The 27,140-nt window shown below is 57.6% G+C and overlaps 1 protein-coding gene across 1 annotated transcript in view; it reads right to left on the bottom strand.

Moving 5' to 3' along the window:
• COL22A1 (collagen type XXII alpha 1 chain) overlaps positions 1 to 27,140 on the bottom strand; it is a 200,587-nt gene that overhangs the window by 81,181 nt on the left and 92,266 nt on the right. Inside the window, exons 23-37 of the mRNA XM_058668448.1 lie at positions 25,302 to 25,355; positions 22,712 to 22,765; positions 21,758 to 21,811; positions 20,353 to 20,406; positions 19,893 to 19,946; positions 17,584 to 17,628; positions 17,017 to 17,079; positions 16,688 to 16,741; positions 13,974 to 14,015; positions 11,628 to 11,660; positions 7,081 to 7,125; positions 5,922 to 5,975; positions 5,287 to 5,340; positions 3,612 to 3,665; positions 2,924 to 2,977 (exon numbers count right to left, since the gene is read on the bottom strand). Of these exons, the coding sequence (XP_058524431.1) occupies positions 2,924 to 2,977; positions 3,612 to 3,665; positions 5,287 to 5,340; positions 5,922 to 5,975; positions 7,081 to 7,125; positions 11,628 to 11,660; positions 13,974 to 14,015; positions 16,688 to 16,741; positions 17,017 to 17,079; positions 17,584 to 17,628; positions 19,893 to 19,946; positions 20,353 to 20,406; positions 21,758 to 21,811; positions 22,712 to 22,765; positions 25,302 to 25,355 (768 nt within the window). The remainder of the gene's footprint in view (positions 1 to 2,923; positions 2,978 to 3,611; positions 3,666 to 5,286; positions 5,341 to 5,921; positions 5,976 to 7,080; positions 7,126 to 11,627; positions 11,661 to 13,973; positions 14,016 to 16,687; positions 16,742 to 17,016; positions 17,080 to 17,583; positions 17,629 to 19,892; positions 19,947 to 20,352; positions 20,407 to 21,757; positions 21,812 to 22,711; positions 22,766 to 25,301; positions 25,356 to 27,140) is intronic.

The following is a 27,140-nucleotide window of genomic DNA, read 5'->3' as shown; positions in this document are numbered from 1 at the left end:
AGCATACCTGGCCCCCTTTCACTCAGGGCGCACTTGGTACATGCATACAGAGGGGAAGACGAAGTGAAGACATGAGGAGAGGATGCCATGAGAAGCTACTCAGATCCTTCTGCCAACCCTTTGGTTTAGGATGCTCAGGTGAGCTGCGAGACGATAATACCAGTTGCTCAGTCCACCCCAACTGTGACACTGGGTTATGGCAGCCATAGCAAGGTAACCCAGAGTGCAGCAGGAGAGTGTGTGGTGGGGCATCAGTGGCTACTAGCCATGCTGGCCATGAGACCCAGGGTTAGAGCTTGACCGTCCCTGCCCAGGCTGCCCACTGCCTCCGAGGGCAGCCCTCTCCTACAGTGGCCCTTGATGTCCAGCCAGAAAAGCCTTCACTGAAATCTCCTGGATATGAGCTTGATACAAAGCTGCCCCCTCTATCTCTATAGATAAAACCTAGCCCACATCACACACAATTGTCCCATATCTGATCTCAGCCCTGCACTCCCAAGAAGGGGTACAGTGGGCAAGCCTGGATCTGCCGAGCGAGCTGAGCTTGGACTAGCTCCCAGCCCAGGCACACCTATTCTGACCTCACAGCTATGAGCAACCCCATGTGCAGTGGCAGGTTGCACCCTGTGAAGCAGAGGAGCACCTTTGCCCAAACAGGGCTCCCCTGATGGCAGTTCACCATCTCAACGATCATGAGGAGGAATGAGGCAGGACAAGCCAGGATGGCAGAACAAGGTACAGAGGGAACCCCTGAATGCCCCACATGGAACCAGGTTCCTCATGCTCAGGCCAGCTGTGGAGCCCAGCAAGCCCCGCGTGGGACCAGCTTCTGCAGGCTCGGGCCAGCTGTGGAGCCCAGCAAGCCCCACGTGGGACCAGCTTCTGCAGGCTCAGGCCACTGTGGGGCACAGCAAGAGTGTGGCTAGAACAGGGGTGTGCAAGAAGCCTTCACTGCTCTGCTGGGATTGTCCCAAGTACAGCCTGGCTTCTGCTAAGCCAATGAGTAGTGTTTGGCTCCCCCTACAGGCTGGCTGTGTACCCTCTGTCTGAGTTAAGAAGGCTCCTGCCCTACTGGAAACAATCCTGGGCTCAATTCAAGCAATGAGAAAGTTCCAGTTTTTGGTACACAGAACTGAATGGATGACTCTCAAAAATTATGCATTTTGGCAGGAGCCAGACAGAAGGTACATGCCTGATTTTATTAATACCGGATCCCAGAAAGGGCAAAGTAATGTATGATGACAAAACGCAGAAAGCAAGATGAAGGGGCGTCAGGAGACCTTTGGAGATGATTAAAAAACAATCGTCTCTAAAGAAACAGACAGCAATGGAGAGACAGAAGCGGAGAGCTGTTACTCACTGGCTTACCACCGCCCGCATTTCCTAGAAGCAGGGAACTCTACTCGGCTGAGTGCACAGAGACCAAGCACTTGGGCCATTATCTGCTGTGTGCAGTAGGAAGCTGGAATCCTAACCCAGGCCAGAACTCAGAACCCAGGCACTCTGATATGGCAGGTGGGCACCCCAAATGGCACCTGAGCTGCTGTGCCTCTTGCCTGTCTGGGAACCCCTGCGTCTTGATCCCTTCTTCCATGCTGTCAGTGCCCTAGATCAACATGCTGTCCTGTCATGGACACATCAGGACCAGCCGGCTGGGCCAGGGGGACATAACCTGGGCATTCTACTCACACTACTGCCATCTAAGAGGCTACTGTCTTTTATTTTTAAAAAAAAATCACCTGCAACATCAAGGGTTAATAAATGATCCACCTGCACTCCAGAACCCAAGGTCCTTTCCTAGGGTGACCATTTTTCCTCCTGGACACATCACAATTTTCCTCTGAGACAAATATCTTAAAACTGAGGCAAAGTACAAGCCAAAATACAAAATATGCAGGATCACCCCTTCAGAAGACTCCGGGCTCAGGGCAGCTGAGAGGATTGCTACTGAGCTTGGACATGCTGGCAGCAGCCTCTGTGGACGGTCTCCTGGGCGTGCTGGGTGCCTGTCTCCTGCTGCGGATGCCACCTGCCCTCCTGGAAAGGCCAAGAGATGGCCACCACTGTTCTCTCATCACCTGTTGTATGCTGGGCCGCCACACCCACCTTCCCAGCCACCTAATCCTTACAACCTGCAGTCTACGTATTACCAGCCTCGTGACAAGTGGGGCAGTTCAGGTGAGAGACACGCCCGGCCTTTAGCTCAGGGCTCCCAGCCCAGCCAACACTGGCGTTCAGGACGAGTAACTCCTGCGTTTGTGTGAGGTTTGGGTGGAGGAGGAGCTCTGTGAGACCTTGAAGCTGGTCCTTTCTCCCTGGGATGAAAACCAAGCCAGTTTCAGTTGAGTCCCGGGGTGGCTGGTGGGGCTAATTGGCCCTAGGTGACAGCCACACCCTAGATCACACACACCCTGAATCATCCCAGCTGAGACCCCAGTGCCCTGGGCTCAGTGGCCCCTTAACCATCAGAGACCTCCTCAAAATCTGGTTCAGACATGTTAGCAAAGGGATCTCGAAAGGCTCTGAGCACCCTACCATCTCTGGCCTGTAGGATTCTGTCCTGAGGGCACCAGCTCTCTCTTCTTCCTAATAAACAAACCTTCATTTACAGCTTGAGAAGGCAGGGGATAGTAAGCTGCTGCTTGATTGAGAACAGGATTTGGAGTCAGGCAGCCCAGCTCGGTAGCTCACCATCAATGCTCAGGATAACACGTTCACCTCTCAGAGCCTCAGTCTCCACATCTGTGAAATGGGTGTGGATCTGAACCCCATGTTTGTGGTGAGGATTCAGCAGGACCATGAGGGGGCACCATCTCCTCTCCCCGCTCCACCAGGAAAGCCCTCCTGAGTCCCACTGCTGAGCCAGGGTCAGGCAGCACAGCTACAAACAGATGCTCCTGTGCGGGGAAACCGCGTGACTTACCTTCTCACCACGCTCCCCATCTTTGCCCGGGGGGCCTCTGAGGCCCGGGGGGCCCTGAGGAAGAGAAGACCACGGTGAATTTCTTCATGGCTCGTGCCCCGTTTCAATCAACAATTGCAGCTCTGCCTGCCCATTCTCCTGCCCTGGCTTCAATGCCCAGGGCCCTGTACCTTCCCTGCCCTGTAAGAGTGGCTCTCCTCCACTCCTCCCCCAGGTCCAACCAAGCACCTTGCCCATCAGAGCTCCTCCTAATAGGCAGCATGGTCTACCCCACCCTCAGCCTCCGCCCAGGGACTGTGAGCGGCTGGACAGCAGGGCCCAGTCTGCTGTGGGCACCAGGGAGGGCGAGGCCACCAGGAGTGGCTGTCATGGTCTCAAGCCAGATCAAGGCAAGTTGGGGTTAGAGAATCCTGACTACCAAGGCTCATGCTGATTCTTCTAAGCAAGCTATGGCACTGACTCCAGCTCCAATGAACTCTGTCATCTTTTGCAGTTAGAGCAGCTAATGTACCAAGGCACAGGGAGCTCCCCGGGGCCTTGGCTGTGCCAGCTTTCTAGCTGATTAGTCTGGGCTGTTATGGTTTCAGCCTGTAAAATGGGAACGCAGGTGCTTATGCCTGTTTCAGAAAGAATGAACAAGCCACCTGGCTGGGCCTGCCCTTGGGCCCCAGTCATTGCTATTACTCACCACACTTCCTGGAGGGCCACTGGAGCCAGGAGAGCCCACAGGTCCAGGTGCACCCTGTTGAGACAGTGGGGGGTTAGACAGGTCACAGATGGTAACAGCGGTCGCTGGCCAGTGTCCCAACCTGCTTCATACACAAGCACTACGGTTCATTGAGAGCACCTCCAACCTGCCACCCCCCAAATCTCGCCAGCTACCTCTTCCTCCTCCTCCTCTCTCACAAACTGAGAGCCTTGAGTGAGTGGGCTTCCAGCTCAGGGGTGAGAGCTAGGAGGACTTTAGCAAATTCCTTTATACCAAGAGGAGAGGTGGACACAAGAGTGAGGCAGGCAGGGGTGGCCAGAGGCCAGCCAAAAGGAGGATCTGAAGGAAGGCTTGGCCTGCAAGCTAAATGCATGGGGGAAGGGATTGGGACAAACTGGGGGAAAGGCTGTGACACAGAGAGGGCGGTTGTCAGGGCAGTGAGCCCTGGAGCACAGGGATAAGGGCTAGGCAACAGCTGACTGTGGGCAGCACCTGAAGACCGTGCCAGGTGCAAAGGGCAGCTCAGGGAGGCAGAGGACTGAGCTCGTGGGCAAGCATGCATCTCAGGGGACCACAGCCTGTCTTTTCCAACCTGTGCCCTGCTGGGAGGGTGCGACTGCAAGGGCCCACAGTGGGAGCAGGTGTTTTGAGTGTGAGCTGGCCTGGGCTGCCAAAGCAGAGGCTGCTTCCTGCAGGTAGTGGGCTGACTCCAGGAGCATCCAAGTGGGCCAACACCACGCACAAGAGGCTGTTTCCCCTCATCACTGCTTCCCGCTGCCCCAGGGGGATTATGCATCTTCAGGGTCAGACAGCATGGAGCAGGCTCCCAGTTGCCTGCCAGTCCTCAGCTTCTACTGAGCTGGGGCTCTCTGTTGGCAGGAAGGCCCTGCCCTATGCCCCGTCAGTGGCATACACAGGCACCCAACCCAATCCTCACTCAGCCAGGGGCAGGCACAGTCCTGCTGGCAGGGATCTTAGGACCTTAGCCACTCCTGCGAGACCCAGGAGCCTCCTCCCTTCCCTACCAGCTCCTCGGATGAGCCTGGGCTTGGAACTCTGTGCTGTGACGTGGAATTTGAGCCAGTCCCAGAGATGGGGCCAGCCTCACTGAGCTCAAGCACTCCGGGACCCTGGCTGAAGATGGGCCGGCCAGGAGCAGCGGGGGAGAGCTCATAAGGCATGTGTGTGCCGGTCTGTATGCCCTTCCCTGATTGTATCTGTGTGTTTGGAAGTAACATGTGTGCATATGTGGATATGTGATACTGCAAGGGTATTTCACAAAGTTCATCAAAAAAAAGAAGAAAGAAAAGACAAGACCAGTTTGAGATGCATGCACAGCTTCTCAGAGTATGCACTCTCCATGGATGCCTTTAAGCAGCCTCCTGTGTCCTGGTGGGTGTGTAAGCACCTGTGGGCACAGCTCTCAGAGTAGCAGACAGCTGTCTGTGGCCGTGTGTGGAGCATGCGGCATCCAGTGCGTTGGGTGCATAGATGAAACCCTGCAAAGCCAGGAACAGCACAGAGGCCACACATCTCTCCATGCTCTCCAGAGGGGCCCCATCCTGGACGGTCACTTGCTAGCCCAGAACCACAAGCCACAGGGCAGGTTCTGGCCATGGCTTCCCTCTGAGGCAGATGGGAGGCAAGGACTCACAGGGTTTCCAGCTGCTCCGGGTACCCCTGGTGCTCCTTCTTGTCCCTTGGCACCCTGCACAGGAAACAAAAAGGCCCAGGTAAGAGACTATGCACAAGACAGTCCTCACCTTGCAGCAGCAAGTCTCATCAGAATCCCGGGATCTAAACCGTCATCATTGTCACAGGCAGCACCACGGTGCCTCTGTGGGAAGGATGCTCAGCCAGCCAGGAGGCCCAGGGCCTTGGTATCCAGGACCAGGGAGCAGTCTAAGGCATTGGGCAGACATGCATGCCATGTGTCATTAACCCCAGAGCTAGTAGGCAGTGGGTGGGGATGAGGAAGCCAGCTGCTCCCTGCATCTGCTGGCTGAGCCGGCTCTGGGCACCAGCTGAGACTCCAGAGAGAACATGGGGGAAGGGGACTGAAACTGGTCTCAGCCAACCTTTCAATGACACAGCAAGAACAGCCAGGGGTCCCTAAAGTGGCTTGCCTTTAGGGGTACATCGTGAGGACCTCTTGGTGGCTTGGAGCAGTGCCCCTGGTGGGCACTCCTGAAATGTGTCAGGGAAAAGGGGCAGGTGGGGCTGAGAGCATACAGCCAGGTGGCAGGGAGCTGTTCTCAGAGCCCACAGGTGCAGGGAAGGTTATCTTACCGGTGGCCCAGCGGGTCCCCGAGGACCCATGTCTCCAGGATGGCCTGGCGGTCCCTGCAATGAAGCAAGCTGTCTGTGAGCCAGCACACTTTTGAGAACAGGAGGGGACTGGCGTGCATGCAATGGTGTGGTTTGGAACACGTGAAAGAGGCACAGGCAGGACTCCCAACCAAGGAGAAAGGACTGCACGGGGCTCGGTGGGCCTGAGGGAGACTGCACGGGGCTCAGAGGGCCCTGAGGGAGACTGCACGGGGCTCGGTGGGCCCTGAGGGAGACTGCACGGGGCTCGGTGGGCCCTGAGGGAGACTGCACGGGGCTCGGTGGGCCCTGAGGGAGACTGCACGGGGCTCGGTGGGCCCTGAGGGAGACTGCACGGGGCTCAGAGGGGCCTGAGGGAGACTGCACGGGGCTCAGAGGGGTCTGAGGGAGACTGCACGGGGCTCAGAGGGCCTGAGGGAGACTGCATGGGGCTCAGCGGGCCCTTAGGGAGACTGCACGGGGCTCGGCGGGCCCTGAGGGAGACTGCAAGGGGCTCAGAGGGGCCTGAGGGAGACTGCACGGGGCTCGGTGGGGCCTGAGGGAGACTGCACGGGGCTCAGCGGGCCCTTAGGGAGACTGCACGGGGCTCAGTGGGCCCTGAGGGAGACTGCACGGGGCTCAGAGGGGCCTGAGGGAGACTGCACGGGGCTCGGTGGGCCCTTAGGGAGACTGCACGGGGCTCAGTGGGCCCTGAGGGAGACTGCACGGGGCTCGGTGGGGCCTGAGGGAGACTGCACGGGGCTCGGTGGGCCCTTAGGGAGACTGCACGGGGCTCAGAGGGGCCTAAGGGAGACTGCACGGGGCTCGGTGGGGCCTGAGGGAGACTGCATGGGGCTCAGTGGGCCCTGAGGGAGACTGCACGGGGCTCAGAGGGGCCTGAGGGAGACTGCACGGGGCTCGGTGGGCCCTTAGGGAGACTGCACGGGGCTCAGTGGGCCCTGAGGGAGACTGCACGGGGCTCGGTGGGGCCTGAGGGAGACTGCACGGGGCTCGGTGGGCCCTTAGGGAGACTGCACGGGGCTCAGTGGGCCCTGAGGGAGACGGCATGGGGCTCAGTGGGCCCTGAGGGAGAGCCGGCCACCTGGGGGTGCCTGGAGATAAGGGCACACAGAGCACTCACCGGTTCTCCAGGCCCCCCTGGATCACCTTTAGGCCCTCGTTCTCCCTGTTTGGAGGAAGCACAGAACACAGCAAGGTATGAGCACAACCTTCCATCGGTTCACTGGGGCAGAATTCAGCCTTGCACGTGTGCCCTGCTGGTGCTCCCTAGCCAAGCTCATCCCCTGGATTCCGGAAGTGCAGCTTCCTCCATGCCTGGATGACGTAGACTTTGGTCTCAGGTGTAGATCTAAAGCCAGGAGTCCCTTCTTGAGGAACGTGAGCCTCAAATCTGTTCAGTGTCCAGTGTCCAGTGCTTTCTCTCTGAGGCACCTGCTGGTGTTGCATTCTTGTAGCTTGGTCCATGTGCCCTCCGACTCAGGGCCTGGTGTATGGCAGCTTTTCAACAAGCAGTAATGGGAAGAATTCTGAGATGAAAGAGGGGCTTTCCTATGCCAGATGGGGTAGCTGGGAGGACACTGTCAAAGGGATCCTACCTTGGAAACCTTCTGGGCAGGCAGAAGGGCATGTCTAAGGTCCGCTGAAGAGTAGGTGGGATACCTGCTGGAAAGCCTGGCACAGAACCTTTTGGGAGAGCAGGTTCAGGTTCAATTCCCTTGGGCAGCCAGTACCCCCTCCAGGGCTGCTAACATACTCCCTCAGGAAACCTGGGTGGGGGGACCTCAGATCTTCATTCTACAGTTCCCAGGGGCCGGGGGAAGGTTAACAGGCATGCAGAAGCACACTTCAGGGGCTCAGCTGTCTGTCTCTCCACAGCAGAAGGCCTGCCCGCAAGTGTGGAGTGTGGGTGGGGCCCAAGGTGTCGGGAGCCTTGGCTTTGGATACACTCAGAGGGCCCTGGTTTCCTGGGCCCTGAGTCATCTATTCTGACCTCAGTTTGCATGGCTGCTTGATGGGCAGACTAGGGGGCACACTCAACAGTACCGAGAAGGCACAGCCAACAGAAGTGGGGGGTGGGGCTGGCTAGGTCTGGAATGTTCCAGAACAGCAGGTGCACCTATAGCAGGTGCATCAGAAAAGCTGTGCATGGCTCCTCCTCAAGGAGCAGGACTGAGTTCTGTCCCCAGTTCCCATGGGCTTCTCAGTGGGTCCGGAGGCTCAGAAGAAGCCAAGGAAAGATGGGACAAGCATTTGCCTGCAGTGTGGAAGGGAGACTCATACGGGTGGGGAGTTTGGCGAATCTGGGGTCAAGAATGCTGTATGCAACTCAAAAGCAGATTCTAACATCTAAGTGAGGCAGCCTGGGCCAGGCCAGTGTGCAGCTGGCCCTTGGAGCAGAAGCCAGTCAAGGAGGCCTGTACTGGGGAGGGTCTCCGCTCCTCTCTCTGGTCACACATGGTCACCTGTCAGAGTTCACACCACATGGCTCCTGCCTGGCTGACCCTCCAAGTCCCAGTGGCCCCCCTAGCTGGCTTTTGGCTGGTTCCCTTCCTCTCAGCTCAACCTGTTGAGTGGAATCCCTTTGGTCAGCCTCGTAGAGCTGGATTCCACGAGCACAGCTTCTGCAAAGCATTCTGCAGTGCCTGGCACAGATTCCAACCACAGCCTGGCCATTTCTTCTCCAGTTCAGACAGTGTTATCGGTCCTTATGCACCAGCAACAATGTGGAAGCTGGGCACCTATGCAGTCCTTCAGATACCTGTCAGGGCTCCCTCTCTTGACCTCAGGAACCCTCGCCCTGTTTAAACAGTAGCACATCAAGCATCTGCAAGCTCACTGAACTAAGGGGGTGGTCCAGCTGGCCCTGCAAAGTTCCACCCACTGGAGGTGACTTGCTTCTCCAGGAGGTGACACCTCAGTGGTCAGTGCTGCCTCCTGGGGCTTCACAGATCTTGCACATGTTTGCAGCTCCCAGAATGATGGAAGCCCACTTGAACACCATAAAAATGCCCTGACAACCACAGTACTGAAGACCAGTTAAAGGCAGGCCACAGGCACTGCTGACCAAGTAGGAATCTGGACATGCACTGAACACACCTTTCCTCCCAACTTCACCCCATAACAGCCCTCACCCCCAGTCCCTTGGGGAGCTTGGGGATTCAGTAGCAGCCGTCCAATTACTTGATAAGCTTTCTGCAAGGGACATCTTCTTTCCTCCATCTCCCCAAGGTGAGTAGATGGCTTTCTGTGTGTCAGGCAAGCAGACCCCATTCTGTGGGCTTTACAAAAACTCCTCCAAGCAGTCTTGGAGATGCGACAGATACATCACTCCTGTTATTCTCTAGACGCTTCCCCTTTGCAACATTGTCCATGGTGGGGATGGACAAAGTTCCCTGTTAGGTCTGGTCCATATTGAAAAATCCAGTAAGACGTGATGGTTTGTCTCCCAAGACACAGAGGGAGAAATCTGCAGGTGTTTTTGTTGCTTTGGGGGTTGGAGAAGCTGGGGATGCAGGCGGCTGGAAACCAAGCTGAGACTTGCAGGTGGGTGTTAAGTCCAGGCCACAGGGGCAGCCCTGGGGACTCACCTGTCCCAGAGTGTGGGTGTTGGCAGATGGCACCCTCACTGTGGGGCACAACAGGAGGGGCTTTGTCACGAGTGGTCGATCGCCCACTCCTGAGTGGCTTCTCTTCCCAGGTGACATCAGCCAAGCTGAGCCCACCCATCCCCTCTCGGGATCGCAGCACCACTCCTGCAGACCCAGGCGCCTCGGAGGTGTCTGGAATACTTTTTGGGGTGGAGTTAGGGTTGCCCATGAGCCAGCAGGAGGTCGCCCAGATCCAGCTCACCCTGGGCTCTCTGCTGTGAGCTCCCCACCCAAGGCTGCCTGATCACCCTCCCTGCAGCTGCCTCATGCCTCCAGACTCCATGCACTACCACAGACCCTGCCGGGCTCTCCTCCGGCTGCCAGCTCCATGTCTGGCCTCATTCTCCCCGGAGCCTCCGCACAGTCCCAGGGAAAGAGGCAGGAGGAACTGTACTTTCCTTTCTAATTCCCTTTTTAAATTATGCTACAAACTTTATGCCCATCTATAGCTTCCTTTCTCTGCCAAGGTATTGGCCCCAGGAGAGCAGGGAGCAGCCAAACTGAGTTGCACTCCCCAAACCAGTGCCACACACGCTGTTGTCATGACGACAATGCCAGTCCCAGGCAGATCATGCAACTGCCCACAATGAAGCATTTTACCTCCTGTAGGCACAATTTGCTTTACAACTCAAAGTGGCTTCCTGGCAAAATCAGTCTCTTGAGATTGGAGGGGCTCAGAGCATTGCTGGGGAAGAGAGGCACTCCAATGCTAGGGCTGAGGGCTGGCAGTGCCCAGACAGAGGTGCTGTTGGGTTGGGGAGACTGCGCTATGGGGTAATTGGTCTGGAGCCCAGAAGAGGTGGCGACAGTCACCCTAGCCAGACCCCATGTGTAAGGTGGGGCCCTGCCAGTTCCACAGTAGCTCTGAGCCACAGGGGCGCCATCTGTAAGAGGGACACAGGTAGAACCCCTTCCACGCAGGCTGCAGTAATTTGATGGGAGTACCTGGGGCCACACCCACGGTCACAGGAGGCTCCCTACCCTGGGTCCCATCCTCCTTTACTGCCGTCTTCTGAGCCAGCAGGGAAGTGCGGTGGCAGGCGCTGGGAAGGCCCACCCCTTTAGGAGCCCAGACAGTTAGGAATAGAGCAAGTGTCCCCTCATTTGCAATAAATGCCCAGAGTAAGCGCTCTCTGGCTTACTCTGAGGGGCTCAGAGAAGGCAGGAACCAAGGAGATTATAGGGTGGCTGAGTGGCACTCACCACTGGATCTCGGGCACAAGCAGGGCCCTCCCACAACTTCCCCTTGCATCCACACTGCCTCTGGGCCCCCTCCCTTTGCGGCTGCACCGGCAAGGCTCGCACTGGTTCCCGGCTCTTCCTCTGCACCTGCCCCCTTCCCTCTCACCACGTGCAGGAGTCTCTGGAGACTTTCCAGTGCCTTCTACTGAGTCCTGGGGCCAGGAGGATGGTCTCGCCATCCCCGCCACTTGGCCGCCATGCGTCAGTCATACCAGCAGGACATCGGAGAAACAGGTAAGGCCAGTTTCCTGGCCAAGGAGCTCCCTAGAGTGATGTCCCAGGAAACCCTGTTTTTAGCTGAACCAGTCGTTGGAGCAGGGGGAAGCAGCTCTTCACTGTGGCAGTGGCGACTTATGCTTTCTTTAGCGTGTTTTAGGGTCTGCAAGAAACAGCTGAGCTGTCGCTCCTTCAGCCCTGCCCCCACAATGGTTCTGAGACAGGCTAGGGCTTCTACTGCCCTCAAGCAGCCCCTTTGAGACCCAGGTCTCGTGCAGAACCCTCATCCAGCCAGTGTGCCCAGGGACATCTCTGCCCCTCCTAGCCCTCTGCCCTCCAAGCCCCAGCACAAGGGTCTGACCTTTGCTTCCTCAACCCCTGGATGTCCTGCCCAATCAACACCAGAGCCAGTTCCTTGCAGGGCCCTGGTCCCACCTGTTGCTAGGACAAGGTCTGGAAGCCCGGATGCCTGCAACGGCTTAGGGTCAGGATCCAGTCCAGACCCAGCTCCCAGCCCATGCAGGGACACACTGTGCTGTATCAGGAGGCCACCGCTACTCACCAGCATGCTGGGATGTGGTGTGAACAGAGCCGTCTGAAAGGGAAACCAAGAAGATTAGGGAGAAGGGAAGCTTGATGCTGCCTTATAAAGCCCGGCTGCCAGGCCCCGAGACTCCCTGTGATTTCTACTGCTCTTACAACTAGAACCTAAAGCCCTGAGGACTGAAGGCAGGAAGGGACAGCGGTTAGACCTGCAGCCCTGAGCTGTGACCCTGTGACCCTGGTGGCCGTGATGCCCCCATCAGACAGGGACAATGTGGAATCATCCACACGAGCTCCGGGCAGTATCTGAGACTGCTGGGAGGCTGCAGCCCTCCACCTCTCCGTCCGCCAGGTGCTCGGCAGGAGTGCCCAGGGCTGGTGACCTAGCTCCCGGACGTCACTCGGCACACAGGCCCCAGTGGAGCGGCCCTGGCCCTCCAGGGTTGAGCACAGCAGCGTGGCTCTCCACAGCTGCTTGCAGGCGTTGGTTTACACTTCCTGCACGGCTGAGGCAGCTGCTGTTTCCACCCTTCTAGCTGGGAAGCTAAGGATGCACCCCACAGAGAGCCTCACAGCTCCATCTCACAGCACAGACACTGACATTCACCCAAGAAGACAACGCAATCCATACCCTGTGCCATTTGATTCTCCTACCAATGTATGTTTAAGACCATCCATGAGGAAATTTCAAAAAGTTCCTGGCCAAGTAGAACTAAAAGATGAACTCATTATGGTGCACTTAAAAAAAGTAATAAATGCACCTGGCACTGTGATAGAGCAGAAAAGGCCTGCAGTGCCAGGATCCAGCATCCCGTATGGGTGCTGGTTCAAGTCCCCGCTGCCCCATTTCTGGTCCAGTTCACTCCCAATGACATGCAAAAGCAGTGGAGGACGGCTCAAGTGCTTGGGCTGCTGCACCTACATGGGAGACCTAGAAGAAGCTCCTGGCTTTGAACTGGCTCAGCTCCCGCGACTGTGGTATTTGGGGAGTAAACCAGTGGATGGAAGATAGCTCTCCCCCTCTCTCTCTCCCTCCCTCCTCTTCCTTCTCCCTCTCCTCGTTTCTCCCTCCCTGAGTGTGTCTCCTCCCATCACTCTGTAACTCTTCCAGTAAGTCAAATAAACTATTTGCTATCCCATGCATCTGTTTTTATACCTCCTAGAGGTGGAATATGTGAGCCAAAGAGCAGACTCCTTGGCACACAGAGTGCCAAGCAGCCTGTCATAGACACGTTACCCACCTGCCCTCCCATCAGAGGGAGTGAACATGCCTGTATCCCTGCATGCCCGCCAGCATGGACATGATCACCTGGACAAAGATGCGACCAGACCAATGCCAGCTCTTAATTCCTGAGACCCTCCCAATGTCCTCTGGCATGGGAAGGCCCTATTTAATTCCTGAGACCCTCCCAATGTCCTCTGGCATGGGAGGGCCCTATTTAATTCCTGAGACCCTCCCAATGTCCTCTGGCATGGGAAGGCCCTATTTAATTCCTGAGACCCTCCCAATGTCCTCTGGCATGGGAGGGCCCTATTTTGCTGCAGTGCATGTGAGGGAGGAGAATGTGCTGTGAATACATTGCATACATTGCTGCGGCCGGACCAGAAGCACAGCGCACTGTGCCACACCACCAGGGGTCTCAGTGCCATCCCCTTCCATCCTCATGAGCTCTCTGCTCTGGTAACTGACCAGTCCCAGAGCCATTCGCTAGGTCAGAGCCCGCATCACAAGTCAGCACAACCCCCTTCCAAATGTTGACATGGAGCAAATTGTTCCAACCCTATAGCCATTGCAGAGTGCCAGGAAGCAAGTTCAGTGATGACAACAGGAGGCACTTGGTGCTTTGTGTTTGTTGAATTCCAGGAACCCCGCTCACGTTTCCTGGTATTGGGAGTGAATTTTCACTACAAACGTATGTGTTAGCTGGGTATAGTAATTTTTAAAACCGGAGGAAATGGATTCTTAGGGAGGTGAAATGACGTGTCCATGACAAACGCTGCTGTCTACTTGACCTGCGGTCCATCATTCTTGGCCCTGGGCACCCACAGAGATCAAAGGACAAACCCCAGCCACAGGTCATGGAGCAAGGGCTCACCCTGGACAGACTGACTCTTGTCACTGGGAAGAGGCTTCCTTGCATGCCACTGGCTCATGTTTCAATAAGCTGTCCTGTGCTTTACTGGGTAGGGCAAGGCAAGAAGCATGAGGTACCTGTCTCTGGTTCTGGAAAGTGAGGAACAGAGCTTCTTGTATGCTGGGTGATGTGCGGGTGTGTATAACTGTGTCTGCACATGTGTGCGTGTGTGTGGATGTACGCACCCCAAAGCCTTAGGGATCCAGAGAAGGGGACGAAGAGCTACTTACGGTTCCAGGTGGTCCAGGAGGGCCTGCGGGGCCAGCTTCACCCTGGAGGACAACGTGAACGTGAACAGGAATCCCCCTGAGAGCTCAGCTTACAATATGCAGGCTTCTCCTCAGAACACACACTCAGCCACCCTCCTGTGCACCTGCGTGAGCATCCATGCATTTTCAATTAGAGTATCTGACATCCCACAGTGTGGGTTGTGCCTGTGTAGACAGGTGGTGCTCTAGCTCACTGACAGCACTACACACTCCCAGGAGAGGAGTGAATGAAGTTGGCCACTGCTGCCTTCTTGTGGCTTCTGGTCCCAGCCAGCCTTCACGCTGTACGGCCAATGTCCCCACAACCCCCGTGGCCAGTGCGGAGCCCCAGCTCCCTTGGATCAGCGCCAGGCACTCTGGAGCAGCCAGTGGGTTCTCTGCACCCTGGGGGGACACAGGATTGAGAGCCCAATCACCTGGGCATGAAACCTAAGTCTAGCATTCTATAAATCTTTTGACCTCTTCTGGCTCCCAACAGACCTCACCAAGCCAAGAGCATCATCAAACCTACTTTCCCAGAGCTGCATGTGGGGTGTGAATCCTGGGGCAAGGTGAGCAGAAGGAGGGGTCAGCAGACGAAGGGCTCAGCAGACGAAGGGCTCAGCAGACGGAGGGCTCAGCAGACGAAGGGCTCAGCAGACGGAGGGGTCAGCAGACGGAGGGGTCAGCAGACGGAAGGGTCAGCAGACAGAGGGGTCAGCAGACGGAGGGGTCAGCAGACGGAGGGGTCAGCAGATGGAGGGGTCAGCAGACGGAGGGCTCAGCAGACGGAGGGGTCAGCAGATGGAGGGCTCAGCAGATGGAAGGGTCAGCAGATGGAGGGCTCAGCAGACAGAGGGGTCAGCAGATGGAGGGCTCAGCAGACGGAGGGCTCAGCAGACGGAGGGCTCAGCAGACGGAGGGGTCAGCAGACGGAGGGCTCAGCAGATGGAGGGGTCAGCAGATGGAGGGGTCAGCAGACGGAGGGCTCAGCAGATGGAGGGCTCAGCAGAGGCACAACCAGAGGAGTTCTCTTGCCTTGATGTCTTGGGTTTTGGGGACCCAAGTCATCTGTTACTAACATTTTCTCCGAGAAAAGGCCAGCTGGATTCCTGGATGTGGTTGTGCTGTGGCTCAGGCAAAGCTGCCGGGTACCCCAAGCTGCTGGAGGCCTCGCTGAGCCCCTGCAGCCTGCACAGAGGGTGCATTCCTGACAAGTCCACAGCAGCCCAGGGGCCCTGCCATTCGGCGCGGCTTCTGCTCCAGCGCTCTGGCTCAGGGCTGTAGGTCTGTCCAGAACATAGCGCTGGGTCTCCAGACCCTGAGGAAGAGGGTGAGGGGGCAGGAAAGATGCAAAGAGGAGGGGAGGAAGTCCAAACAGAGAGGCGGAGGGGATCTTTGCAAGGCCCTTTAGGCCTGAGAGTGCCACTGTGGACTCCAGGGGGCTCAGGCCAGTAGGCTGCCTTGGATCTGGGGTGGGAGGGATCCTTCTGGGAGGAGGCTGGAACCTCTGGAGGTGAACGCAGTCAAGACAGCATCCTCCTGGGGAGCGTGTGCATCAAGCAAGCAGCCAGGGCGTGTTTGTAAAGTTACGCTCCAGAAGGGGGGCGCCCTCTGCACAGTGTGGCACTGAAGGTGCCCCTCCACCTCCGCCTCCTCCTACCTGCCCCTGTGGCTAGACAAGGGGCCCCTAAGAGCACGGGTCAGGCGGCAGGCCGGCCTCCCTGCTTCATTCTGTGGCTCTGGGCTGGCTTCGAAAGCCCGCCGGGTGACACGGACCTCTTGGCCTTTGATTGCAGTTCACAGCCTTTGCCTGTACTCCTGCAAAACTGGGGTCTCTGGTTTTGTGTTCAGAATAGTGGAGTATCAAGCCTTGACTAGAACGCAGACTGGAAGTATGCAATCTCCAGAATTACAAAGGAGGGAGGGACGGATGGGTGTGTTTCTGAGAATCGTATCTATTCATCACACTGACTGTTCCCTTTGTGTTAATATCACATCAACCTGAGAACTGATGACAAAAAGCAGTGTTCCCACTTGCCTGTCCCAGCCTGTGTCCTCACCTGTACCTGTGCCTGCCCTGTTCTGAGGCCAGGATGGCCAACAGGCTCCTTGCCTGTGACCTTGCCCTGTCTGGTCTCTTGCTGCCCCTACTCCTGGAGGCCACTGGCACCTCTCATCAGCTTCCCTTGGCATGGTCCATACCCCACCAGTTAGTCCTCTCTCTACGTGTGCTCAAGCTGCCTGTTCCCAGTGTGGCACTCCCGAGGCAGGCGCCCCGGAGGAAGGTTGGGGTCCCAGGAGGGCTCCGTGACTGCAGCCCCCTGCCTGCAACAGGCAGCACCCGCTCCAGGGGCCTGCCTCTGAGCCTGGCTCCAGGGCCCACCCACGGGCTCAAATATGGTGCAAGGGACAAGTGGGTCTTGCTTGCCAGTGGAGCCCTCCAGCACAGGGAGCTTGCTGGTGCTCCCACAGCGTGTCTGCCTCCGGATCCAGTCACTGCTCAGAGACCCAAAAGCCCTGCTCTTCTCCCACTCTTGATGGGCAAAGTGATTGCACGGGTGACGGGAGCCTGACAGTACGCCTTTTCTTTGAGTTTGTAGCAGGTGCGCACTCTGAGTATTTCCACAGGGTCAGTATACCCACAGCAGATGTGGCGGAAGAGAACACAGTTCAGCTATCAGGCAGGTCCCTACCTTTTCACCTCGGTCGCCTTTCAGGCCGGCATGTCCCAGCTCCCCTTTTTCTCCCTGTGACAAAAGACGACAGGAAACATGAGCCAGCAGCTGACTCCTCCAGCCCAAGACCTCGGACAAGATGTGCATGCGTTCTCTCCGACCCATCCTGGCCGGATCATAAAACGGCTCCGAGCCAAGCCCGTCAGCTCCGTGGGAAGCCCCAGCCGCTGCTCTGAGTCTCAGCTGGTGGACTCGCGATTCTCTCCCACCAGCACTGGGGAAACCCACTCCTTCCCAGTCACAGTGCTGCTTTAGGAGACCTCGGTGCAGACAGCAGCCACACTTACCTTAACTCCCCTCTCTCCTCGCACGCCCGGGAGGCCTGGGGCTCCTGGCAGGCCTGCTTCTCCCTGTGGGGAAAGGCAGAAGGCTTTGGACGGTGAGCACCTCCTGCTAGGTTCTCCGCTCTCCTGCCCTGTGATGTCCGGCTTGGTGGACAGCCCATGGGAAGTGGAGCCAGGGCCACTCCAGAGGGGCTGCCCTTGGCATGTCCCTAAGCTCTCCCTTCTGTCTCAGTATCCAACTTGAGGCTTCGGCCAGTGTCCCCTGCTGTTACCTTTCTTGACACTGCCCAGATCTTAGCGAGAGGCCCTAATCTCCTCCCAGACCTATGGGCTGTCACTCCCTCCACCTGTCAATCATTCCTCACCACCCACTTGTTCTGGCTCAGTAGCCCGCACAGTGATGGATAGCGGGGATACCACACGGATTAGTGAGGTGCCACATGACTGCACAGAGTGGGTGCAGTGCATCCCCAAGAGACAAGACCGGTAACTTCTGAAGAGTTTGTACAAGACCTGGCACAGAAACCTGGAAGGAAGGGATTAAAGAAGGAAACAAAGGCATCAACACACCTTCTCTCCAGGCCGGCCCGCCAGGCCTCGCTCCCCAGCTTCACCCTGCAAACACAACGCAGACACCCCGTTATTTTCCAGGTACATCTACAGGGACACCCACAGGGGACCACAGAGCCGTCTGCCAGCCACCGTCCCTCACTGTTCTCAAACCCGGAACGTGGTGCAGTCCATGGTCGCCCCCCGGGAAACCACGGCACGCGGCATTCCTGGAGGAAGGTCTTTTGCCTCCTCACTCTGCCCTCCTCAGTTCCTAAACAGTTTATCTGCCTATTGGAAAGGCAAAGTGACAGAGAGAAGGAGACAGGAAAAGCGAGGGAGAATGGGAGAGGTGGGGGGAGGCAGAGGACGAGGGAGCGAGGGAGGGAAGAGAGGAAAAGAAAGGGTGTGGTTTACTTCCCAAATGACCGCAACAGCCAGAGCTGGCCTGGCTGAAGCCAGGAGCCTGGAACGCCATCTGGTCTTCCATGGAAGCAGCAGGATGATCCAAGCACTTGGATGATCTTAGGCTGTATGCTGAGACACGTGAGCAGGGAGCCAGGTCGGAAGCGGAGCAGCCAGGACTGGAAGCGGTGCTCCAATTCGAGCCACCAGCATCAGAGCTGGATGGCAGCCTCCATGGCCATGCTACCACGCCGCCCGCTTCCAACTGTCTTTTGCTCCCCCACAAAGAGCTCCTGGAACTGCCCTGCCAAGGTTTACACCTGAAGACACCACTGACCTTGAACCACACCTGTAACCAGGAACCCCAGCCTAGGCCTCCTATACAGAATGGAAAGCAGCAGTGAGCCTATCCTTGAGTCTTACTGAAGAAACCAATCAGACCCCGAGGAACTGGATGCTTTAAGGACCCCAGACTGCCCCAGTCCACCATCACAAACATCTCAGGATTCACACGGAAAAGGCGCCAGCAACAGCATGGCGTGACACCTGTATGCTTCAAGGGTCATTAGAAATATCTCCTGTTGTAGAGCGGTGGGTTAGGCAGCCGCCTCCAGTGCCGGCGTCACACAGAAGCCCAGGATGGAGCCCTAGCTGCCCTGCTTCTGCTCCAGCGCCTTCTTCACGTATCTGGGAGGCAGGGGAGAGATGGCCCAGGCACTTAGCCCTGCCACTTCCTCGGGAGACCTGAATGGGGTTCCAGGACCTGCTCCAACCCCAGCCATGTAATGCCATTTGGGTGCGAACCAAGACATGTGAGGTCTCTTTTTCTCTCTCTACATAATTCCACCTTTCAAATAAAATATTTTTCAAGTGAGAAAGATTTTCCAAAACCTCGCACAATGAGTGTGCAAACAGGAGGGCCCGAGGCACGCCTAAGGGCAGCGGGATTGCGGAGTCGCAGGAAGGCATTGCGTTCCAGGAAATGAGACACAGACCGAGTCAGCGTGGGCGAGCCCCAGACATCCGGGCTGCAACCTCACCTGCGCGTCTCTGCTCTTAGCCTGCCACAAAAGCTCTTGTTAAAGCTCCTGGGAAACACGAGCCTCCCCTACCTAATGACTACGCGCGCTTTTCAACAGTGCCTGCGTCCTGGCCAGTTATCTTTCAGGGCCTGATTCCATGAACTGCCTGAAGGACCCTTGTGAGCAACAACCGCTTTGTTAAAAAGTGGGAAGCCAGGAACACGAGGGTCCAGCGGTCCGCGTCTGCAGCTCTGCTGGCCACAAGGACGCGGAGCCAGCGCCGCTCCGTCCAGCAGTCGTGCCCGCTCCCTGCCTGGGCCAGCCGAGTAGGGAGGCGTGTAACAGGCAGCGACAACTTCTCACAGTCTCCCGTCTGCCCACAGGCCCCACCATGTGCACACACACGTACAGGCGCAACACACACACGTGGCCCAGCCCTGTCTCTCCTGGACTCACTGCAGCCTGGGTCCAGGCCATTGAGATGGTGAGCCCATGGCTTCAAGGCAGCCCACATCTCCCCCCCCTGGAAGTCCAGGAAGGGTGGACCCTTCTCAGTCGGGGCACCAGCTGGGCTGCCTTGCCTCCTGGTTCCCCCTAGGCCTTAGTCACCAGGGAGCACAGGAGACAGCAAAGCTCAGGGGGAGAGAGCGAACAGCTGAGATAGATCAGGAGCAAGCAAGCTAGCGAGCTAGAACAGCATGCCCTGGGGTGCCCTCCCCGGCTCCAGCGCTCTCTGGGTTCCAGGACCCGCCTCTTCTCTGCGCCTCATCGAGGTGGGGGTGATTCTGTTGCTGACAGCCCTGGCTCAGCCCTCTGGGAACTTCCGGAGCAGTCCCCTTTGGACTCCCCTGGGGGTGACGGCAGGGTGATGACCAGTGGGGCAGAGGTGAGGTGGACTCCTACCCGAGTGCCCGGCTTTCCAGGGAGGCCGTCTTCCCCTCGCTCTCCAGCTTTTCCCTGCAAAGACACGAGGCGCAGTTAGCAGGGCTGCTGCCCGCCCAGCGTGGACTAAACGCTCGGTGCTGGCCACAGACCCGGAAGGAGCAGAACCCCTGTGCCTGGGCGGTTCTGTCCTCCCTTGTTCTTTGTGACGACTCTGGCAGCTGTGCCCACCCCCTGCCTTCATGCTAGGCAGCACTGAGTCCTCACAAAGCTGAGGCCCCAGAGAGAACTGCTTTCCCACTGGGAGATCCAGAGGGAGCAAGCCCTGCAAGCCATCGCAGGAGGCGGAGTGCTGGCTGCCTTTGGGTTCTTGCAGGTTCTCTCAGCGGCAATGCAACACTGGCCCACCCTGCCCAGGGTCCTGCACCAACCGATTCACTTACAACTGCCTTTTGCTCTCACCAGCCCTGTGACCACCAACCTTGGATCCCGGCGGGCCTGGGGGTCCACTCAGCCCATCCCTTCCAGGTGGTCCCTGCGACACAAAGGGAAAAAACAGACTGCGAGCCTTAAGCACTCCAGCAAGTCGTCACCCCGCAGCTGAGCCGTGCCCGGCGCATGCCTGCAGTGGTTACGGCAGAGTGCGGAAGATGCCCCTGCGCAAGCTCTTGTGATGGAACACGCGTCACTCTCTGGTCCACATCCCATTTCCAGCCCTGGACAAGCCTGGTGGGCAAGCCCTGGACATGTGGGAGGAGGGGCTGGTGTTGGGGGGTTAAGGACACTCAGGTCCTTGGAATCATGACCTTGACCAAGAGCAGACCCCAACCTGGGTTCATGGCTTTGGTGGCCATAGCCTCACTTGGATAAACCGTAACTGCTTTGGATCCTTCAGCTTCCCGCAGCCCTTCTCCTGAATGCCCACACTGTGAGGCGTCACGTGGGGCCCACCAGATCAGAGGACACTGCTAATGTGTCTCAGCCTGCAGACGACACTGAGTGTTCAAGGTTGCTGGTGGTGACCAGCAGGTCGTGGAGCATCCCCTGGAGGTTTGCATCAATCCACCTGAGGGTCCCCCCAGTACTGATGGGGTGCCAGTGCCCTTGGGGGAGGCACACGGGGGCATCACAGAGCTGACCATGCTGGAGTCGGATCCGTGCCTCCAGGGTGCCTCGTTCAACAACCACAGGTGGCTCCATGGTCCATGGAAAGGGGGAGAATAGCCCATCTGCTTCACCCCTTTTTCCACGTGTCCTCCAGGCATGCCTGACTCGCCCAGGCTGCCCCAGCTGTGGCCATGATATCTGCTGTGAGGACATCCTTCTGAGGACGGGTCACTAGGCTTGCCTGGTGCTTGGGCACATGGTCCAGGTGTAGTACCACATGACAAGATTCACAGAGGCTCACCCGGCTGGAGCCACCCACCTGCTATAGGCAGGGATCCTGACCTTGGTGGAGCTCCACTTCAGGACCAGCCCAGTCTGCCAGTGGGAAACACTGGGAGCCAGCAGTGGGACAACAGGACAGTAGCAGAAATGCTGTGCCCCCTTCTGGTCCTGGTTCAGGCTCTCTGTCCCTGGCTCCAGTTACACCCCGCCCTCCACCCTTAGGGATGCGTGGTCACTTGGGCACACTTCAACAGCAAAGGACTTTTGAAGGGATTCTTGGATGTGGGGAGCAAGGGTGTGACTGAAGAGTGCCCAGGACCTGTGGGGACAGCTCCAGGAGACAGAACCCAAGGAAGTCCCCAGAGGAGGAGGGTCAGGTTGGGGCAGGCACACCAGGAGTCAACTGCCATGGGCCAGCTGGGAGAATGCAGCCACTCCTGATGGGGGCAGTGGGGAGATGGGGAAGGGGTAGGGTGGGAGGGCAGCAGGATACTCACCGCGGGCCCCGGAGACCCGGGTTTTCCTGGGAAGCCAATCTCTCCAGGCAAGCCCTGGAAAAGGAGCACAGGGTGGCCATAGGTCTGATGCCTTTGGAGCCTTGGAGTCTTGGCCAGCACTGGCCCCAGGCTCTGGCTCTTGTGTAGGCACCTTGGGAAGAGCTGTGTTCCTTAGTGATATCCGTAAGGCACAGAGGGACCACGCCTCCATGTTTGGCAAGGCCACACTTAGGCAGTTTGCAGCTGAGGTCCTGGGCGGATGGTTGGACCCACTTTCCTCCACCCAGTGTGCAGGGACACCCGCACACTAACCCCATGACTGCTTTGGGGCACTTGTCTCAGCCAAGCCTCCTCCTGGGAGAGTAGAGGAGAACGGTCACAAATGCTTGTCCTGCTCCTTTGCTTTGCATCCAGGCCCAGGGCCTCCTGGGGACCACCCGCTCATACTTCCTAGCCTTGTCTTGGTAGCCCCAAGCACAGCTGGGCCAGCCCAAGCTGCCCTGCTCAAGGAAGGAATTGCAAGACTGACACAGCTCAGCAGGGGTGTTTGTCCGTGGAGCCTCTCCCATGCCTCTGTGCTGGATGTGGGCAGACACAAAGCAGGCGGCTACGGGGCAAGGTGGCCCAGAGGCCATGCCGCCACAATCCAACATCCTTGGGCAGGAAAAATCCAAAGGTCAAGCCACCAGCTCGGATGCCGGCATCCCACGTGGGCACCGGTTTGAGCCCAGGCTGCTCTACTATCCATCCAGCTCCCTGCTGATGTACCGGGGAAGGCAGCAGAGACTGGCCCAAGCGCTCTGGCCCCTGCACCCATGTGAGGGACCTGGATTTGGCCTGGCCCAGAGCCGGCTATTGCTGCCATCTAGGGGCGAAACTAGAATGCACAATTCATCTGTCTCTCTCTTTCAAATAAATAAATTCTAAAATAATAAAAGCCAAAGGCAGCCTTACCGGGGGGCCTCCTGGTCCAGCGGGGCCTGGAGCTCCGGGTGGTCCTGGGGGGCCCTGGAGATGGAGAAGGTTTGGTTGGAGCCGCACCCCATCTTACCCCCTGTGACAGCCACAATCAAGGACAGAGCGTGGCATAACGTGGGATTCGGGGTCTCTTTGCAACATCTGACACGCAAACCAAAGAGCAAACACAGAGAAAGAGAGAGGTGCCAAAGGGCAACCTGTGGGTGCTAGTCTGAGCTGAGTCTCCAGTCAGGCTGGCATTGGCTGTTGTGCTAGGTATCTAAAGCGTTCGCACATTTAAAGCAGCCACACATGTAAGTGCATACGCTCAACAGGTCATCCCATGATGGCATGGTTCTCACACCCCAGCCTGTTGACTCTGCAGGCCAGGATGGCCAGGTATCTACTCATTTAGCGGCTTTCTCTCCACAAGGTCCAGCAGAGACCAGAGCTGGACTCGTGTGCTCTCCCAATCATGCCTTCACTGCGTGTCAGTCACCAGAGGCAGGTGCCCAAGGTGGAATGTGACAGGTAGAAAGTCAGACATTTGCAGGATGATCCTCATGCCAGATTAGGGCAGGTGCTCAATCGCACCTGGGCAGCAGGGCTCAGAGCTGCACCACGGCTCTCCCAGGGGAGGAGGGCCAGGGGCCAGGGAAGGCTCCCGAGTCCTGAGGACGGCAGGAGACAGTGCCCCTGCTGGGGCTCAAAGGTAGAGGGCACCAGGAGCACCAAAGCCACCTGCTGTGCTGGGATGCAGGCAGGACCCTGAGGCCTTGGGTGGCCAGGCTGAGGAGACGGAACTTGGGAGTAATTTGAGGAATCCAGGAAGACACACACAGGGTGCAGGTGCACTGAGGAGAGCAGCTCTGGGTATGGGGGAGCAGGGAGGAGGAGGAGAGGGAGAACTATCTTGTCCCACTGCCTGTTGCAGTCACCTGGACCCAACAGGGAGATGTGGGGACAATACATCATATTGCCACCGGAGGGCAGTAAAGACCAACAACAAGCATGCAGGGCCTGTTCCTTTGTCTTCCTCCAGAGGGCACCCGCGAGTCAAACTCTGGTATACAATGCATGACTTCCTAAGGCTGACTGTCCTAGACACTGGCTCTGCCTGGGTCCACTTGGCCAAGTCAGAGCTGTGCACACGGGGGTCAGGAACCACTGCCTGCACCTCTTGTTCGACTCCAAGTGAGTGCCAAGCCTTTCTGTCTGACAAACAGGAGCACTGAGACAGTGGGGTCAGGCAGCCCTCAGCTCCAGCTGGAAGAGGGGACATGGGTGGGAAGTCCGCCATCGGACCCCTCGTCTGGACTCAAAGGCAGCAGGTGTGGGTTCCAGAACACCTGTGCAGCGCCCCACCATGCCCTCTGCTGACGCAGCCGGGCCCACCAAGGAGAGGAGAGAAACGCAGGCTGCGGGGAGCAGCGCCTTCTGCCGACGTCTGTTGCACTTGGTCTGCGTCGTGTCCCGGGCTGCAGCGCTTCCATCCTCGACAGCGCAAGTGCGAGCCCTGCACCCGCGTGGGGACCTGGACGAAGCCCCTGGCCTCTGGCTTGGGCCCGACCCAACTCTAGCTATTACAGTCATCTGGGACAGTGAATTAGCACATGAAAGATCTGTTTCTTCTCTCTATGTAACTTTTTCAAATAAATAAATACATCTTTTCAAAAAGAAAATGCTGCCTTGATGTCTTGGAGCTTGGCAGACTCTACTCTGTGAAGGGCAGTGACTTCCCAGACAGTTCTGTGTATAAACCTCCAATCCCTGGGCCTTCCCCACATGCCTCGGGCTCCCACAATCAGGGACACCAGGGCACCCTCCCTCAGCCCCACTTGACCCCGGGAGCAGGTACCAGACAAGGCAGCACCTCTCCTCGGCCATCGGATGCCAGGCTTGCCAGGCTCACCTGCCTTGCACGTCCCTTCCCTTGGGGGACAGCACAGACCCGCGTGCACGCTGTGCGGTCAGACCTGCTCTCCAGCATCCCGGCTGGGACGGCACTCTTACTGAGGGAATGTGACAGAAAGCCCTCCTCTCAGTGTCGCTGCTCACTGCCCATATGGCCAGGAGCCCAGGGACAGCCTTGCTTACCCCAACCCCACTATGTCCAGGGGACCTCTCCCATGCTGCTGGAATCCCTGCTCTAGCTTTCAACTCACAGTCTCAATGTGAAGCTCTCTTCCACCAGCACCTGTCGGCTCCTGTGCACACCTGCCTGCCCTGGCACACACCTGGACCCTGCAGAGTCAGGCCCCTCCCCTGCAAAGCCCTCTCCCCTCCACTGCAGCCCAGCTGACCATGTCTTGTCCATCAATGGGCCTAGGACCTCCCCAGCTCACACTCGGGCCTCCCACGGCTGCCTCTGCGGACACAGAGGCCTCCCCTCCAGCAGTCTCCTGGCCTAAGTGCCATTACAGAGCAGGCAGGGGTGAGGGAAGGAGGGGGCGGGGAGGGACAGGGTGCCCTCTGCCCATTCTTTCCAGTGCCTTAACGGCGGCCAGACTGCCCACTGCCACCTAGTCGTGTACTTCATCAGCGAAGGCACCATCGCCACAGAAGAGAATTTCAGGAGAACGGTTACCTGCAGCCCCAGCGATCCAGGAACTCCAGGAGCGCCAGCATCACCTTTCTTCCCCTGAGTGTGCAAAAGAAGGCAGAAATTAACACAGAAGAAGCCAAAACTAAGTCACCATCCAGAGCCAGGGTAGTAGTGCACCTGGTCCCGATGGCCCATGCTCCCTGGTTAACACCCAATTCATCCAAGAACTTCCGGCAGGGCAGCCATGGGCACCGGCACAGGGCTCAGGCAGGCATGTCAGTCCCCCAGTGATCACCCAAACACCAGACGTGTGAGCAACCATGTGTATGCATTAACAATAAAATGTACGTGTAAAAACGGACTCAGGTTTTTGAGGTCAGGGGAACATGAATTTTAAGATTTCACACAGAGAAGTCAGACACCTGCACGTCACTAACCCAGCAGTCACAATGGCCAGCACTGGGCCAGGGTAAAGCCAGGATGCAGGAGCCTCATTCAGCTCTCCCACCTGAGTGGCAACAACCCAGCCTGCATGTCCTGTCACTCCCAGCTGCCGGTGCCTGCTCGCGAAGGCAGCGCTCCTCCAGGAAGCCAGCTAACTTGTCCAAGGACAGTCACTGCGCAGGCACGTCTCTCCATGCACACACAGACACTCCTCTCCCCTGAGCCTGTGAACTCCTCCCACTGCCCCACGCCTGCAGCTCCCTGCGCTAACCTCCAGAAACCTGCTTTTACCCAAAGGAGCAGCGCCAGGCTCACAGCTGGGCCTCTCAGCCATCTCCCGTCTCCAGCTACCCAAGTCTGTGCCATGGTCACACACCCTCTTCCCAACAGGGAAATCTTAGAGCGTATATGCCCTCCAGCCCCCTAGAGCCACCCCAGAGCTGTGGAGTACAGCGGTTCACAGGGTACAGGGAGCTCTGGGTAAAACGGCATCAACACTGCATCAGTAAAATTCAAAATGTGGCCGCAGACAGCTTCAAAGTGGAGTCCAGCTCAAGAGGCGACTCCAGCTGACTGCTCTGCTTGGTGCAAACAGCAGGAAATGGTCACGGGACCGACCAATCCCCTCGCTCAGCGAGTGCAGACCAGACCTTCAAATACACAACCCCTCCAACTGCTTCCGGGTTATTCCCGAGAGTCACTGCTTATTTATAAGATGAATAACCATCTTCCCTCCAGGTCAGTGGGCTAAGCTGCTGAGTAACGGGAATTCAGGACACAGGCCAGTGACATGGCTTGTCATGTGAGGGATGCAAAGATGTGATGGAGAATAAGAAAGGATCACAGAGGAGAAGAGAGGGTTTGGACTGGGCAGAAATTCCAGTTGAGATGTGACAGCTGCTCTGAGATGGTGCTGTCGCCTGGTGGGGCACTGATGGGAGCTCTCCAGAGCCCTTGGCTTTGGGGTTCTTAGGCAAGGCACTGCCAAAGCAAGAGAGACGGATACCCGAGACAACCACGAAATGGGTCAAAGGTGTGCAGTCAGCAAGTGCTCCTGTGCCTGGAAATCACGGGAACCCGTGCAGAGGAGCGGGTAGGGAGGGTGTGCTGGGAAGAAGTGCAGACACATGCACTTGCAGGGTTCCAGGCAAGGAGGGGAAGAGCAAGTGGCCAGGGGCCGGAGGGTAAAGTGTGTCATCAACCTGGGACCCAGGGACCAGTGCAGCAGCATGATGGGCCAAGCCACCACCTGGGACACCAGCGTCCCATTGGAGTGCCGGTTCTGGTCCCAGATGCTCTGCTTCCAATCCAGCTCCCTGCTAATGTGCCCAGCAAAGCAGCGGAGAATAGCACAAGGGTTCGGGCCCCTGCGTGCACTTGGAAGACCCCAGTGGATCATCCAGGCTCCTGCATTCATCCTGTTGGCTGGTGTAGCCA

The sequence above is a fragment of the Ochotona princeps genome, chromosome 9, assembly GCF_030435755.1.
Source record: "Ochotona princeps isolate mOchPri1 chromosome 9, mOchPri1.hap1, whole genome shotgun sequence".
NCBI lineage: Eukaryota > Metazoa > Chordata > Mammalia > Lagomorpha > Ochotonidae > Ochotona > Ochotona princeps.
This window is presented reverse-complemented; position numbering and strand designations above follow the sequence as displayed.